Source organism: Erigeron canadensis, chromosome 1 (genome assembly GCF_010389155.1).
Source record: "Erigeron canadensis isolate Cc75 chromosome 1, C_canadensis_v1, whole genome shotgun sequence".
In the NCBI taxonomy this organism is placed as follows: domain Eukaryota; kingdom Viridiplantae; phylum Streptophyta; class Magnoliopsida; order Asterales; family Asteraceae; genus Erigeron; species Erigeron canadensis.
This window is the reverse complement of record NC_057761.1, coordinates 20698514-20715628: the sequence shown is the minus strand read 5'-3', so window position 1 is coordinate 20715628 and position 17115 is coordinate 20698514. Positions and strand designations below refer to the sequence as shown.

Here is a 17115-nt window from a genome sequence, read left to right as displayed (position 1 = left end):
AAGGTGGTGATTTTGTGTGTGTTTATATGTCTGACTATGTGTTTTTAGTGAGAGAGTGAGAAATGGAGGTGATGAATGAATAGTAACTTTTCTCACACTACAACATTCTATTTATACATTTTCCAAATGGATGCACTAGGTATTTCCAAGGGACTATTTGTGAACATTTTGCACTAGAACACTTATGGACACGAACATTTATGAACCGAACCTTCATACTTTATCGAATTTAATTCATAATCCGTCACATAAATCAAGGTTTAAGATCTAATTGACCTTCAAATAAGCACATTTTTTGAGTCTAGAGTACGTCAAGAACTTAAGTAGATTGGACTGTCTAGCCGTTCCGATGGCGATAGGACGAACTAAAGAACTTATTTAGGATATTTATTTGGCGGTTGTTACACTTTCTTTTCTATAGCAATTTCGGCCACCACCACAAAACCCGCAAGCCCTAGCTTTAATTTGCTTGGTAAAGATTATTGATGATGATGGTGATGATTTTTATGGATGATCTTATTATTGAATTGAAGGATTTTAGTTTGATTTTTGAAGAGAACAATAAAAATTGCATGAAAGAAATGATGGGGGAAGAAAGGAATGGAGTGGAAACATGACTCATAAGAAAAGAGTTGGCTGGCACTTCCTAGAGATGCCACGACCCATTTCTCCAATTGTGGGCATTTTACCCACTATCCGCTAAAGTTCCAACTAAATTAACCCCCGATTCAGAATTGAAAGACTAGGAAATTATTTTAATGTCAAAACTACAAAAAAGGGGTTAATTTATTTATCTTAAAATTATTGGGGTGTTACATTATCTTTCTTGCTTTAGCCGATAAAATCATTTGATCGACGTTTGAAATGTCCTCGGTTGGGTTCCTTTTTTTATACAGAGTAATTTTCCTGTAGGATTCTGTATGCAACAATGTTTATTGGATTCTTATGGTTAATTAGTTTGCGTTTCTTAAAAACTTGATTAAACATATAAAAATACACTAAGAGAACTTACCAGTTTTTTCCATGTTTTTTTTTGCTATTTGTAGGGCGCTACCATACATGGCTCGGTCAATGGTGAATGTACGGAGAATTTTATGAGTATTTTAACCGATAGAGAGGCTATTCTGCTAGCAAATTTTCAAGTTGATTTCGATATCTATTTAATATATTTAAATTTCAATTTTTTAGCTTTGATTAATATATTTTAAAACTACCCGTCCTTGAACACTAATATCTATATAATGTGAGTAAAATGAGATCACATATATGTATGGCCTTTTAGCATTATGTTTATAAAAAACTTGACACCTTTTAGTTTTTAGCAGTGACCTTGTATTCTAGGTTTACGAGCTATACAATATATAAAACACTTTCGAGAGAAATTATCAATAGGGTCTTATGGATTAAAGTTTCTACAGATTTATAGAATCCATATTGGTTAGCATTACACGAGACTTATATCTTGATGAGTTTACACTAAAATTGATTCATTCCTTTTGATCGGATTATTTCTTGTGCTTTTCGGGGATTTCAATTAAAAACTGACCAATAGGTGTAAGTTATTACAAAAAAATAAAAAAAATCAGAGCAAGCAATGATAAACGAAGCGCGTAACCCAACCAGGGAGAAAGTAGTAACCCGACCACCCACTATTAGCGACGACGTCGCCGCAAATAGTGGGCCCCCAATCTGTCAGTCAACGGCTGTAACTGGCCGAATCACGTGGGTGTGGAGCCCACTATTAGCGGCGACGTCGCCGCAAATAGTGGGTCCCCCCAGATCGTCGATATAAACAAGGTAGCCCTCTTCTTCTTCTTCTTCTTCTTCGTCTTCTCCATTTTACTCCTCCGTAAAAACTTTTAATTTCTCCAAAAAATCCATTCTTCTCCATTAGTATAACTCACAAATCCGAGCATCTATCCCCTCATCATCATTATCAACGTTCTTTTTTACACCACCTACGTTTTCCGGCCTTCCGGAGTCCATTTTCAGGCGTATTTTTAGCGGCGACATTTTTCCGGCGATTATATTTTCCGGCGTACCAGTTTTGCGGGGAACCTATTTTCCACCATTCATATACGGGGAAACAGATTTGAAACTTTTCCGGTTTACTCCGGCGACTAATATTTTTGCTGGCCAGCCATCCGTTATTTGTTCTACTCTTTTTTCCGGTAAACCAGTTTTTAGACGAGGTAACACTCATTTACTTTTTAATATATAATAATGTTATCAAATATTTATTTCTTATAGAAATTATTAGTTATAGAATTGTTATATATTTTTGTTAGAAAATATATGTTGAAAAAAAAAGTTAGAAAAAATATGTGTTAGAAAATATGTGTTATAAAATATTAGTTATATAAATGTTATAGTTTAATGTTATATAAAATATATGTTAGGAACAAGTGTTAGTAAATATATGTTAGAAAGTATTAGTTATAGAAATGTTATAGTTTTATAGTTAGGAAAGATTACTTATGTTATGATAGTTAGGAATGATATGATTTTTTAGAAATTCATAAATATTTAAGAAAACATTTGTAGTTATAATTATTGTTTATTATAGTTCAAAGTATGATTCTTAGTTAGAAAACACTTTTTAGTATGATTGTAATTGTTAATATAGTTGTTATTAGGTTAGTATTAATGTTATAAACGAATGTTTGAAAAAAAAGTTGCAAAAAAAGTGGTCATTTTAGGTATAATAATTTTGGAAAACAATTTTGTGTCCAAAATATGTTAATTTAGGTCGCACCTTTTTTTATGACTGTTATGTTTGTTTATGTTATTTTATAAATTGGGACGGCTGATGTAGGTTAAAATGGCTGCACTTCACGGCGGAGATGGCGGCAACGACCCTCCAAATTGGGGGTGGAATCCCGAATGGGGTTGTAGGCGTACGGGTGGTAAGTATATATTAATGTACGTTGCATATAAATATATGGTACATATGTATATATATATATATATATATTTGTTATTTTATTTTGTTTTGCAGGTATTAGCACAGGGAGAGCTGCTGCTGCTAACAACGATCTGGAGCGCGAGTTTCAGAATTCGGGACGCCAAATCTCGCTTATGTTAAATAACGATCTCAGTAGGTGGCAGGCAATCGGGGACCACGCCAAGTGGTACAAGAGCTATTTGGGGACCTATGTCGCTACCATCAAGGATGGACTTACTGACTGGCTTATGGTATAAAACTATCTTTTTTTACTATTTAAATACGTCATTTAAATAATATGGTGTATGCTAACTATTACTTGGTACTATTGCAGAGACGGTTCTACTTAGAACCATATCTAGGTCACCCAGAAAATCACCCGTTACGAGAGGCCGTGACCAGGATGATTCGTTAGGATGCCCTGAAGATCTACAGGGATAAAAAAGCAAAATTCAAGAAGACTTGGTTCATTGACAGGGGTGGGTCACAGAGGCTGGCAGAACTGGAGGGTCAACCTCCGTATGGGATGCCTCCACAGGTGTGGAGTTATCTACTGGGTTACTGGACCAGCGAGCCCCGGATGATTGTTGCCCAAAGAAACACGACAAACAGGCAGCAACAAAATAATTTTGTCAGTACTCACGGTCGGCAGTCATACGCTCAGCGTGAATGGCGTTACGCTGTAAGCTATACGTAATTATTTATATCCATGTATGTAAACATATATCTATACAGACATACAAATACAAATATATAACTTTGATTAATGTATATACAGGAAGATAATGACGGGCGACGTGAGGAGCCGCCCGAGTTTTATTTGCGGGCCCACACGAGACGAGATGGGATGGTGCATGACGCAGTTAGGCCCATTTATGTAAGATCTTGCACAAATCCGGAAAAAAGATATTTTTTTGGTTTATTTATATTAAGTATACATAAATTTTATTCGTTAATAACTTAATTTTCATGTGATACAGGATCAGCTTCTTGAAACCCACCAAAGACTTTCCCAAGTGCCCAATACCCCGCCCACGCAGACATATGTGGACGCTTTAGGGACCCGATCGGGACATACTCGTGTGGTTGGGCGTGTGGTTAGGGGAACACGTGGACTGAATGTCCCCCTCCCAGATGATATAGAGCAACCCTTCCCAGCCCAGCAGTCACCGTCCTTTAACGTCAATGATATGTTCGCCCAGGGTAGCCCTTGGAGCCAGCCATCATTCCAAGAAGGGCCTAGCACGTCATCATCCCATGCTGGGCCTAGCACGTCACGGGCCCCCACACAGTGTTTGGGTAGTGATTGTGATAGTGATAGTGATGATGAAAGTGATTAGTTTTTTGAGTTTTTTATTGTTTTTATTCATCGTTTAACTGAAATGTGATTTCCTTTTAGAATCTTGATTTGCGTGATATAATCATTTGTATTTTTTATGTTTTAATACATTTGATGATAAAAAAATAATTGGAATCAACTTTAGAAAAGTATTATAAAATCAATGTATGTACAACAGAAAAGTATGAAAAATTATTGATTGAAACTTGTGTTGGAACAACAACTTAAATACATAAAAAATATATACAATAAAAAAAGTATACATACAAACAACCTATATAAAACATTGAACGAATTTAATCATTTATTACAATAGTAGTTGGGTACAAACCGCGATCCGATTGGGTCCCCACAAATTCCTTTTCTTCATCCGTCATCCGTTTGGCGTATGCATTCCCGTGCAGATTAGTAGTTGGATCATGATTATGTCTCCAATCCTTGACAGTTAACCTCCAACCACCATCACGCCCAGATCGGCCTATTAAAGTGAAAGGACAACCTATCTTACTTGACCGTTTAGGTGGGCCAATTAACCTTGCATCGCGCGCTCCACCGTGGTGACATATAAGTGTCACTTTATTGACCACCTCTTTTGAGTTTTTGTTCGTCCGCCGTATAACTAGAACATAACCCAAATCCATTGCTGTTCTTTGAGCCCACTCCGTTAATTCTTCAAAGGAACCGAACACCTCATCAGTTTCAAAGTCCCCAGCTTCGCATTCATATTCACCGTCTGCATCAGGTTGCTCAAACACATTATCCGGCACTTCAATACGTACGTTTTCTGGGTCTGCCCAAATATCCTCCAAACTATCCATCTGAAACAATTCAAGTAAACATCAACCTCATTAACTATTAATGATGTCCATACTATATATATATATATATGTGTATATATTTACACATACGTATAATATCTATATCTATATTCATAATACATATATATATATATAAACAATAAGCTTGAAAAGGAAAAGATACACAAAACCAGCAACTACAAATATGTAATGAAAACGATGATTCCTATATATGTATATATATATATATATATTTACACATACGTATAATATCTATATCTATATTCATAATACATATATATATATATATAAACAATAAGATTGAAAAGGAAAAGATACACAATACCCGCAACTACAAATATGTAATGAAAACGATGATTCCTATGTACCCAAATTTTTTTTCGAAATAGACAAAGATTCAGTATGAAAACCACGACTTAATGGTATTCTGTATCTTATTACATGAATATTGGTTTTCAAGTGTACGATAGATAATTAGACATTCCATATATATATATAGTCTAAAAGTATCGCATCGATAATTCCTATGCGCTACATCTGTTGATCTTATTGAAACAAATACAAAGAACCATTCCAGATATGTGAATTCCCGATATACACAGACTGAACAGCGTTGCAGATTAACGTGACCGCCTGACGTGGCAGTCACGTCAGGCGGTCACGTTAATCTGCAACGCTGTTCAGTCTGTGTCGGGGGTCCCACTATTAGCGGCGACGTCGCCGCTAATACCCTGGTGGGGTTGACCGTTAACCTGGTGGTGTTACCCAATGCCATGATAAAATGCATGTATTCTAGTGCTAATCAAGGTGGGTCTAAGCAGAATTGGGACAATCTCTTGTGATGACTTTTTTTAGCTAATGGGCCATCTCCATCTTTTTAAATATTTTTGTCAGATATATCTATAATACTACTCGTAATTTTTTTTAATGGTCATTCGGTATTTAACATCAAAGGACACCTCAGCGTATAATGGTGAAGGTTTACATGTACTCTAAACTACAAGGTGTAGACCATATGCCGTTACAGATGATTCAAAGGAAAAACCTCCAGGACATGTCACTCTAAAACCAGGGATGACTCCAGCCAATTGATCTAGCCTTCATTAACAAAATTAATTTACAACAATAATCCGCAACTTTTAGATTATGACATGTCACTCTAAAGAGTCAAACCCATAACTTGAAGTAAAACCAGGGATGACTCCAGCCAATTGATCTAGCCATCATTAACAAAATTAAGTTACAACAATAATCCGCAACTTTTAAATTTACAACAGCTATCTCGCGACTTCTAAAATAATTACCCTATCTTTTTTTACATCACTAATCGTTGCCACCAAGCCCACCACCACCGCCCCTTGCCCCCACCAAAACACCATCGCTAACACTACCACCATTACCATCGCGACGACATCCCCTATGGTCTTAATAAAATGACATGTATTGTAGTGAGTTAAATCAATAAATCTCATCTATAATAATGATATAATTAATAAAATCATATATGATGTATCAGATTTTCAAGTGGTCGTTGAGTCACAAGTGACTGAGGACGTATTGCATGACATACAATAACTTGTTTTTTTTCTAGTTAAAGATTTTACCTGTACTAATTAAACTATTGATTAAATTAATATAAAGCTTATCCCTGTGATCCCTTCTGGATGATTATATTTAATATAAATCAGCACATTAGCTAATGTATTCAGTTATTATTATTTAAATATCTTAGAATTAAACGACAATTAATATTTTTATCCAAATTATTAACAACTCTTTTAACTTTCTAAAAATCAAGACAAGTCGAAATTTTGAACTTGAATTTAATTAGAAATTAGAAAGACTGTACATTAAAAAAGGGTGTAAAAACTTAACAACAGATATCACGAAGTTCCAAATACATGAATTTCATCGTGTGGATCTATTTACATAAAACAAAAACTTCATCACTAGTTCCGGTCAAACTCTGAAACCGGCAACTTCAATTCTCAGTTTTCTTGTTGTTTACAGAAAGGATGTGAAAGCAATTGCGAAGCCGTCCATCTCTTACTTGAATCTTTCTGCAAACAACACTCAATAAAACTTCTAAATTCATCAGAAACCCCTTCCGGCAAACTTGGCGGTTCACCGAAACATATTGCACACATAAGTGTGGCCCAGTCGGGCTTTTGCCCGGCTGGCAAGAACGGAAAGTGTCCCACGAATAGCTCCAATAGAGTTAACCCCAAACTCCAGATATCACCAGAATATCCATTATAGTTCGACCCATGACTATCTGGGTCGAACCGTTCCGGACTCATGTACGCGCACGTTCCTACATAGGAATTACACGCGTCCAGAGTTCGGGACATGATCTTGCTGACTCCAAAGTCAGCAATTTTCACATCCATATTTTTATTTACCAATAGATTCGCTGGCTTTATATCCCTATGAATTATTTTGTGAGCATGTAGGTAGTCAAGTCCCTTGAGAACTTGACGTGCCACGTCAGCTAGCATTTTTTCAGTTAACGTGCCACCGGTTTTGATAACGGATTCTAGTGTCCCAACATCCATATATTCCATCAAAATCGCAATATCTCCAAATGACTTTTCGAATATCTCGTGACATTTAACGACGTAAGGCGAATCTGTTCGTCTTAAAATCTCCATTTCTCTAAATATTTGTCTTCGCATCATTGGATCATTTTCGGCGTGAACCACTTTAAGTGCGAAAACGTTTTTTGTCTTTTTATGTACAACTTTGTAAACCGTGCCCCCATTACCATGACCAAGAACATTTATTGTCTCGTATTCCGTGATAGAAGATGTGCTAGTGGTCGTTTGACCAATAACGGGTCGGTTATCCATTTGATTGGTATTGGGAGGGAGGGGTAAAGGGAAACGAGGTCGATTTCCGGTTATTTCAAGTAACCGGAGACCGAGTTTAGACTGGCGTCGTTCACGGACCAGTGCCATGTTTCGATAATATTTGCAAGTGCAATTTGGATTTTGAAAAATGAATTGAAATGTGAATGTGAATGTGAGCTAGGGGGTATATATGTGTGAACGTGAAAAGCACGTGGGATTTTGGAATAGAAAAAGATAAAGATAGAGGAAAGCATGCGGAGCTTAACGTGGGACCCAAGTTATATAAGATTCATCTGTATTTCGCTAGCCAATATGTTATTGAATTATGTTGATGTTGATTCTTGTTTTTTTGCTTGAATTGTTTGTTTGTTTAGATAGCGCCCCCATATCCCCACTATTTTTTTTTGGGTAACCTCACCATTCCTACTTTTTACTGTGAGGGTCGCTGCAAAAAGTAAAAAAAATACGGGCCCCCATATCTATAATGGTAAATATGATAGAATAAAAACAGGTCATCTGTCAAGATCGCTGTAAAAAGTCTAATCGGGTTACTAAAAAGTTAGTCGGGTTACCAGACACCTTAAATAGAAGGGTCCAAAAATTATGACATGTGTTCGTAAATGTGCACTTGGCCATTTGCACAACAAGTTGTTTTTGTTTAGTGTTATCTAGTTTAAGTACAAGATAGTGTCTACACTATTTTAACATTGTTGTTTCCACACCTTCGACTATGTATTAATTACACTGTGGAATAGATGGAGTGTTGCTTTTTATTCGTCAAATTTAATGAGGTTTTCTTTTTTTAATTTGAGATTTGGAGTCAGTTAGAATAAAGAAGTGAGGCTATTTGCAAAAGGGAACTTGTGAGTTGTGACATTTTACGCCACGTTATCATGGGGAAAGTGAAAAAAAAAAAGAAAAAAGAAGGGAGTGAAGCTACTCGGAAGGGGCGAGAGACTTGTAACAAGTGTATTTAGGTAATTGGTTGGGGGTAATAAAATAAGAGAGAGAAGATTGATAAAGAAGTCAAAGAGAAGAAAAAAAAAAGGAAATGGTTTAGGGATATCAGAAGTCGCCAACAAAAATAATTTTGCCAAGTCGCTAGGTGGAGGTGGTGTTTTAGGCTATGACATAGGCGACTAAAAGGTGGGTTCGCTCCACTCCCTTTAGTTTTAGCGCAACGCTAAAAGATTGAAATTAAAATATTAATAGGAAAAAAAAAAATTAGAATCCATTTGCCATTTGTCTCTAGCTTGTGTGTGGCCGATGTTCCATTGTTTACATTACATATATGTTACTAAACAAGGGCCGATCTTGTAAACACGCCATGTTAAACTTTAGATTAATTACTGTAATCATTAGCAATAACTTGTACACAGTACATATATATATAATTAGTACAAATACATAGACAAAGTTGCAGTTAAATAATGTAATTAAATGGATATATTTTAACATAACAGAGACAAAGGTTGATAGTAAAAAAATTATTATCATGTGTTTTAAAAATAATAATAGTTTTAAAACCCAAATTATCCTAATTATCCTAATTATCCTATAATTCTAATTAGAATAAAATTAAATTTAGAAAAAGTTAACATTTTTAGCAAAATCAGACTATCAGCTAACTCGGATTAATATATATATAGCTCGGTGACTTACTTAACTGTTTCATTTAAAATGTCCACCTATAAAGGCTAAATGTTTTATCGTTGACACATTGTGTCAGTTGTCAACGTTGTTTTTTCCGTGACATACCAATGACATATTCGTAACACTCTCTTAATCCCGTTGTAGGGGTCTTTCATTATACGCTTCCATGTCTTGTGGTGCATATCATGTCTTTCAGGACCAATGTGTAAGTGTGTAACTAACTTCTTAACAATTTGTTTTTGGATCATGTCTTAGTTTTTTTTTTCCAGTTGCCCCAGTTATAGTTGTCGTGGTTAATTGTTTATATCAGCCATGTTCATAATATTAAGACGAGCAATCACATGTTTTTCTACTAAGCATCATACGATACACATGTTATAAGAATACTCATTTAGATAATAATAATGCTTTCCTCGCGCGTACATCATATAATCTTAAATTGTAAGTAACTTTCCAGTTTGTTTGTCAAAAAAAACTTTAATCTATCAAGCAATTATTAGTTTACCGTGATGATTGCATATATTATACTTCAATTTATAGGACATTCATCATTAATTTTTAACGAATCTTCCCTTTTCATTAGAATTTTGATGATAACAATTTAAAGGGTGATACTATAGCCCTCTCTTAGCTTTTAGGAAGAAGTAATATTAACTCTTGAATTAAAATCAATGGTTAAAATTCAAAATTTATCTTTGAATATTGACTCTTAAATTAAAGTCAATGGTTAAAATTTAAAATTCTATCTTTAAATTTTGACTCTATAAGGATTCCCTTCCCTAACTTTTCAGGATACCATTTAACGACGAGCAAAAGGGACGGTTATTGCCCCCATCTAATCTGATATTAACCTATCACATTAGTTACATGTCACTATTGCCTCTAGAAAATAGGAAGTGATAAATGTACCACCACAAGTAATTAATCTACCACATATATGCAACAATAATTTATATTGTATGCGGGAAATCTTGTATCTTATAATAGATTAATAAAAAATGATGGTACTATTATCATTTCTCTTAAAAGATTGATATTTTTCATTGCTTTATGGGTGGAATCAACAATCATAACATGCATGTTCCCATATTATTTTTCTGATGTTATGTTATGAGTGTTTTGTAAATCTTAAAAATGAGGTTTTGAGATATTTTTACAAAGATGGCTTAACAGTAGTACGAGACTAGGCGATCATTTTAGGCCCTCAAATTTTTAAGGCTTTAATATTCTGTATATTAGACTTAATGTTTGGATTTAGGACTAAGTATCATTATACAATTTACATTGCAGTAACGCCTTTTTAGTTTTTGTATCAACATCTACATCTTTTTTATCACTAGTAGTTGAATAACAAAAGTCGAGCTACTTTTTTTGTTACTTTAATTTATATAGTAATGGATTAGGCCTCCAAAATTGATTTCGTTTGAGGCCTCTACAAACCTTGAGCCGCCATTGTGTTTTTATCTATATCTATCATATCCTTATCCGTTGTGGTTACCATTTTTTGTTTTCTGTGTGATCGGTATATATATCTGTAAATGAACCGAACAAACACGAAACGAATAAGACGTTGTTCATGTTCGTTTATTTAACTTAACGAATGGTTCATGAACGGATAAACAAACATAATGTTGTTTGAACGAACATATAAACAAATTGAACACGATGGTTTGTTCATATTTGTTCGTTACCGTTTATAAACAAATGTTCACGAGCACAAACAACGAACACTAATGAACAAACATAAACGATCAATTACAAACGAACACCAATGAACAAACATGTAGTTATAAATATTATAAATATTAGACTTTATGTTTAAAATCATGAATACATATATGACTAAAGTAAATTCCTTTTTACCAAAAAATTCAAAATTACAAAATATCTATTGACTAAACATTTTATGGAACATTTTTACTTATAATGCAAATATACAACATTTATCTATCTATATCTATTTATACTATCTTATAAAGCATTTTACACTTTTTTTTAAATCTCAAAAGATAATTTAAACTATCTAAATTACCCCTTTTTTTTTCCACTAATTTAAAAATATCTACCTAATATACCTATAATACCCTTAAATCCAACCACTCATTTTCTCCCCTCTCTTCAAATCTTAACCACTCTTTTTTTCTCTCTCTTACATAAATCATTTTATTCCTCTAATTCATTCAAAATCGTTTATCTCAAAAACCGTTTATCGATAAATTATAAGAATTTTATGGGTGTTTTTAAAATTTCATGTTTTTTCATTAGAAATGTCATTTGATATACTTTCGACGAATTTTTAAATCCGAGGGCGGAACCTGTACGGCTAAAGCATTTGGCTATCACACTCTATAACTTATCACCTACTATCACTTATCACCTCCTATCACCTATCACCCCCACCACTCACCGCCGCAACGCGTGGGCACTATCCCTCGTTAATTAAAAAAAAGGTTTATATCATCTCATTTTAAAAAAATAGGATTAAATGCTCAATATCATATGGTGATAACTATGTCTTAACAATATTTTACTCTCGATGGCTCGATGCTAAACCATCTGTTAAAATTCGGAATTTAAAATGATATTATGTTTGTTAGTCATAGAAAAATATCATTTCTTTCGTAAGATAATTCAAAATTCAAAATTTAAAATGCTATTATGTTTGTTAGCTACATAAAAATATTAATTTTTGGTAAGATATTAAAATTCAGAATAGAAAATGCTATAATGTTTGTTAGTCATATAAAAATATTAATTTTGGCATAATATTAAAATTTCAGAATTTAATATGATACTCACTTACTCGTATTATGTTTGTTAGTCATATAAAAAGAATCTGTTTGATCTTAGCTCATAACTTTTCATAATATATATATCACAAAATATAATTAAACAGCTAACTTTTAGTAAACAGGTTTGGTTAGATTGAATTAGATCAGATTAGATTATACTTTATACTATAAAACAAAAGTTAAAATTTTTCTTAAATGAACACAAATCTAAAGATTGTATGGTGTGGGGTTCTGAAAATATTTTCTATGCAAAAAATCATATAGAACGCAACAAATTTTGTTAAATAACAAGGAGGCGGCTGGTAAGAAAATTTTGTCAAGGATAGAAAATGACAATGAAATGAAACTGAAGGGGATCTTATGAAACTTGTAGTTTGTTGAGGTGTCCTTTCAGCTATGGTGGGCAGCCAGCAAGTGGGTTACAACGCCACCCAAGCGTCACGCAAGTTCGTCGTAACCCGGCAGTCACTCTCATCGACAAAAGTTTGGATAGCGACCAAATAAATTATTGTTGGAAAAAAAATTTGGGATGTTTTTATTTTTTGAAAAGTTATATAGGTGCATATCTTACGTCTCCATATCATTTTTGTATTAGCTAACCCCGTTTCCGTTAACCTTCGTACATTGTTTCAAAAGTGATACATTTCAAAAGTGATATATTAACCGCAGTTTCTGTTGATTTTCGCACATTGCTTTAAAGTTCAAAACAAAATATTATGTCATCTTCAATGTACAATTTATTTACCGGAATGTACAATTTATTTACCGGTTTGTTTGGCTAGACAAATTGAATATCAGTGTGTTTAATTACGTACTCAGTTTACTTGTTAAGTTGTCTTATCAATTTGCTAGCAAGTAAATTGAAAGCAAATTGAATTTGTGAGGTCATATTATTTTTTTTAGAATGTATATTTAATATATTGTTTTATAAATTTATATACCTAAATGATAATATGACATAGATATAATGAGTTTCAGTAAATTTGGTGGGAGACAAAGTAAGTTCAATATGTTGGTTCACATTGTTGAAACAATTTGTCAAACGTGTTATTGATGAGGTTGTTGATTTACTTGAGCAAACTGAATTGAGAATTTGAGATGGCCTTAGTTATATGGAAAATATATATTCAACATATATACAAGGAAATCTACTATTTAGTCAAAATGACTTCTCAATATTTAGTCAAAATGACTTTTCAATGGCCTTTGAGGTGAGTTTGAGTAACGAGAATTGCTAACAAACAATGTTTGATTTTTATGAAATTTGAACAAATAACTTACTAAAAAAGTTACATTTTATTCTGTAACTGAGAAGGGGCTCTTACCTGTTTGGGTTTATTTAGTCGTGATGTGTAAGTGGTTGAAAAAGAGATCAGTGCTTCGTCCTCATATCCATCGTATTGTGCGGGTGTCGTGCTAGTAATTCTAAAGGAAAGACAAGGGGATGACATAACAAAGATTCATTTTTCAGAACCAATGAAAATTACTGATGCTTTCTAAATGACGGGTGACTTAGTGAGTGTTAAATTGTGTAATAGTGAGTGCAAGTGGGTCGTTAAGCTAAGCTCTACAACGGGCTTGACAAGGCATGTAGATTGGGCCTAGAGTTACGTCAGACCATATTGGTAAGCCTTCTTCAGTTCTTCACTTCTTTGCTGCGATATACTCATAGTTGGGCACTTGGGCCACTTAGGTTTAACGTTTAAGCATTTTTGAAAAATTATTGAATACAAAAACTAGATTTATGATGTGAAAGGAAGTAGACGCCTAGACGGAGCCAAGTATATATTTTTCCATTCAAATATTTGATTTGAGCTTGGTCCTGAACAAGTTCACTCAGCAGCTAAACTGGTTTTAATACAGACTTCACTACAAAGATCAGAAAATAGTAAAAAAATATTTTTTAGCTAATTCGTCTATTGGTAAAAAAAACAAAAGTAATGAAGAGAACCCTAGCCCCGTACCACAATTGGATAAACAAAATAATAATAATAATAATAATAATAAACGTTGTATCTTCAAGAACTAGTAAATAAAGGCTTATAATACCTATAGGTATTTAATTGGCATTAGAAGTTAGTAATCAATTAGGTTAAAATAACTTACTATCCGTTATGTTTGGCACGCCTTCTGCGTGACTAGCTCTTGCTATAACCTTAACGTCTTTTTATAAATGAAAAATTTGTTAGCTTAAGACCTTAAAGCAAAAGAATTAATAATCGACCAACAGTGCCGCCTTAAGCTTTTTGGTGGCCTTAAACGAGATCAATTTTAGGGACCTAGTTTCTTAACATACGAAGTAAAGTAAACGAAAAAAAAACATACCTGCTTTTACCTGCTGATGCTGCTAGGCTTTTCTTTTTAACTTTTTAATTCTTTTCAAATTACCACATTCATATTTATGATACATTGACAATCAATAAAGAAAGTTAGAAGTCTACTAATTTACAAAATCACATTTAAATATAAATAAATCAAAAAGTTTAGATGCACAAATTAGTTAACATAAATAAAAATAAAATTAAAAATTAATTAGATATCATAAGAAGACGATGACAACATAGCATGGAGTAGGTTTTTTAATTTTGAAAGAAGGATAGAAAATACATATTTTTTTTTAGATTAGTTTTTTTTTTACCGAATAGCCTCTTGATTTTTTTTTAAATACGTAAACATCACCTCCCATTATATTTGGGGGCTTTTGAAGATTGGTGGCCCAAAGCATGTGCTTGGGTATCAAATATAGTTGGGTCGGCTCTGTCGACCAACACAATTAAAAATTCATAACATAATTTCTTATCATATTAGATGCATTTGATATCACAAAAAATAATGTCTCGATAATTGTCACGATGCGCTTTTTTAAAATCCTATTAGGGGTAAGGGTGTAGTCGGTAAAAAGCATTGGCAAAAAGCATCAGCTAAATCGGCTGATTGTCAACTCTATACCACATGCATTGGCTTGTTTTGGTAAGTTAAATCGGCAAGTTTTGACAAAGCAACATCGGCTAGTTTTCGGCAAGTTTTTTGTTCATAAAATTAGGGAGGGACCCACTTTTTGTTTTTGTCTTTTGTGTTGAAACCAAAAACATGCCGATTAAAAACTTGGAACCACTACACCCTTTAATTTGGTTATTTTTGGCTAAAATAGGCTTCTTTTTGTTTGGCCATGTGTTCACTTATGATTGGGTGGAACCTTGTCAAAACTTTGGCAAATCGGCACTACACTCTTACCCTTAAAAACCACCTATTTTTGTAGACCCGTAGGCTGTATCCTTGCCCATTGCTCATAATAGATTAACGAACCATATGATATCAATTCTTAAAGGCCTATTTCGTTTCTTAACAATTATATTATGATTTCAATAAGTTATAATGATAATATGTTTTCTTTTGTATATAATTATTTCAAAATAGATACGAGTAATATATGATATAGTGAGTTGGCTATCCGACAAATGGTATATAAAGTTTAGCTCATTAAGATACATGAACAATATAATGTCTATACCAAACCATGATATGCACAATGCACTTATTCTTGCATGGAATATTCTCACTATTGAAGTTATAATTAACTTATATATAATCATGATTTGGTTATTGATATGATCTAGCCCATTCATAGCTGAGATTATTTTAACAAATCCATGTGGAGCAAAATTATCCAATCATAGATACAAGAAACACTAGTCAAGATATTATTATTATTGTAATTGTAATTATTATTTTCACAACGATATCTAAAAACCTCACAAAACAGAAAAGAAAAATTTATGTTAAATAAAATAAAATCATATTAAAAACAAATTATAAAGTTTAATAAGAAATAAGTTATAAATTGTTTGACGATTCCTCGGCAAATTATTCCAATTTATTTTTCATTTTCTTAGATCAAGTGGGGAGACCAACTGGGTTAAATCATTGTTGGAGCCTAAACCTCTAGAGATGGAGGTCAAAAGTTCAATTCTCTCATATCCAGGAGATGCTTACTTTTTTCTTTGAATCAAGTGGGCCCACAACTTTTTTCATCACATAGATTGTCAAGAGAAATAAAAAATTACGACAATGTGGTTACTTAACCATTTTTGTTAGGTATTGCGATGATTATAGCATTATTATAAAAAAAAAGAGTTGTGTGGAGAAAGTGTTCCATGACATCAAGGCTACAAGCTTCTTTTGGTTCAAGAATAAAAATAGAAATGGAGACTTAAGCTGGAAGGATTGAAATTGTTTCAATTTTTGTATGTAATTGTATACTCTTGCACATTATAGTTAGGCCACTCCGTTTTTGAGTGAGTCGACATTGTGATTAATAAAAATTTCTTTTCGAAATAAAAAAAAACTCATAACATGATTATGAGAATCATGCTATCGTTGGAAACACGGAAATCTGCCAAAAAGGAAAACTATGTTTATTACTTCATGTCTAAGTATATATCTATAACTAGCTAGTTATACAAGTTATTTTATACATTAGTAAATAGGTATTCTATAAGTTTATTATGTGGAAATTGATTATGTTATAGTTCATGGTTAAATTTTGGTCACCTTTTGACTTTTCTGACATGTCAATATTACAATCACTCAACCTACCGTAGTTATTAAACACTTTTTTTGATAACATTTACCTTAAGATATTTTGATATCATCAACAACACCATTTGTGTAAAAATAAATCAAATGTAAATCGGTAATGTAGCAAATTCCTACGTGGCAA

The 17115-nt window shown here is 33.2% G+C and overlaps 1 protein-coding gene across 1 annotated transcript; it reads right to left on the bottom strand.

Moving 5' to 3' along the window:
* Nucleotides 1-6910: 6910 nt before the first annotated feature.
* Nucleotides 6911-8115, bottom strand: LOC122603398 (mitogen-activated protein kinase kinase 9). The gene has a single exon (XM_043776089.1). The coding sequence runs from the start codon at nucleotides 8056-8058 to the stop codon at nucleotides 7090-7092; it is 969 nt and encodes a 322-aa protein (XP_043632024.1). The 5' UTR covers nucleotides 8059-8115; the 3' UTR covers nucleotides 6911-7089.
* Nucleotides 8116-17115: the final 9000 nt, after the last annotated feature.

Excerpts from the sequence above, each read along its gene's own strand:
- LOC122603398 (XM_043776089.1), bottom strand. The coding sequence starts at position 8,058 with ATGGCACTGGTCCGTGAACGACGCCAGTCTAAACTCGGTCTCCGGTTA.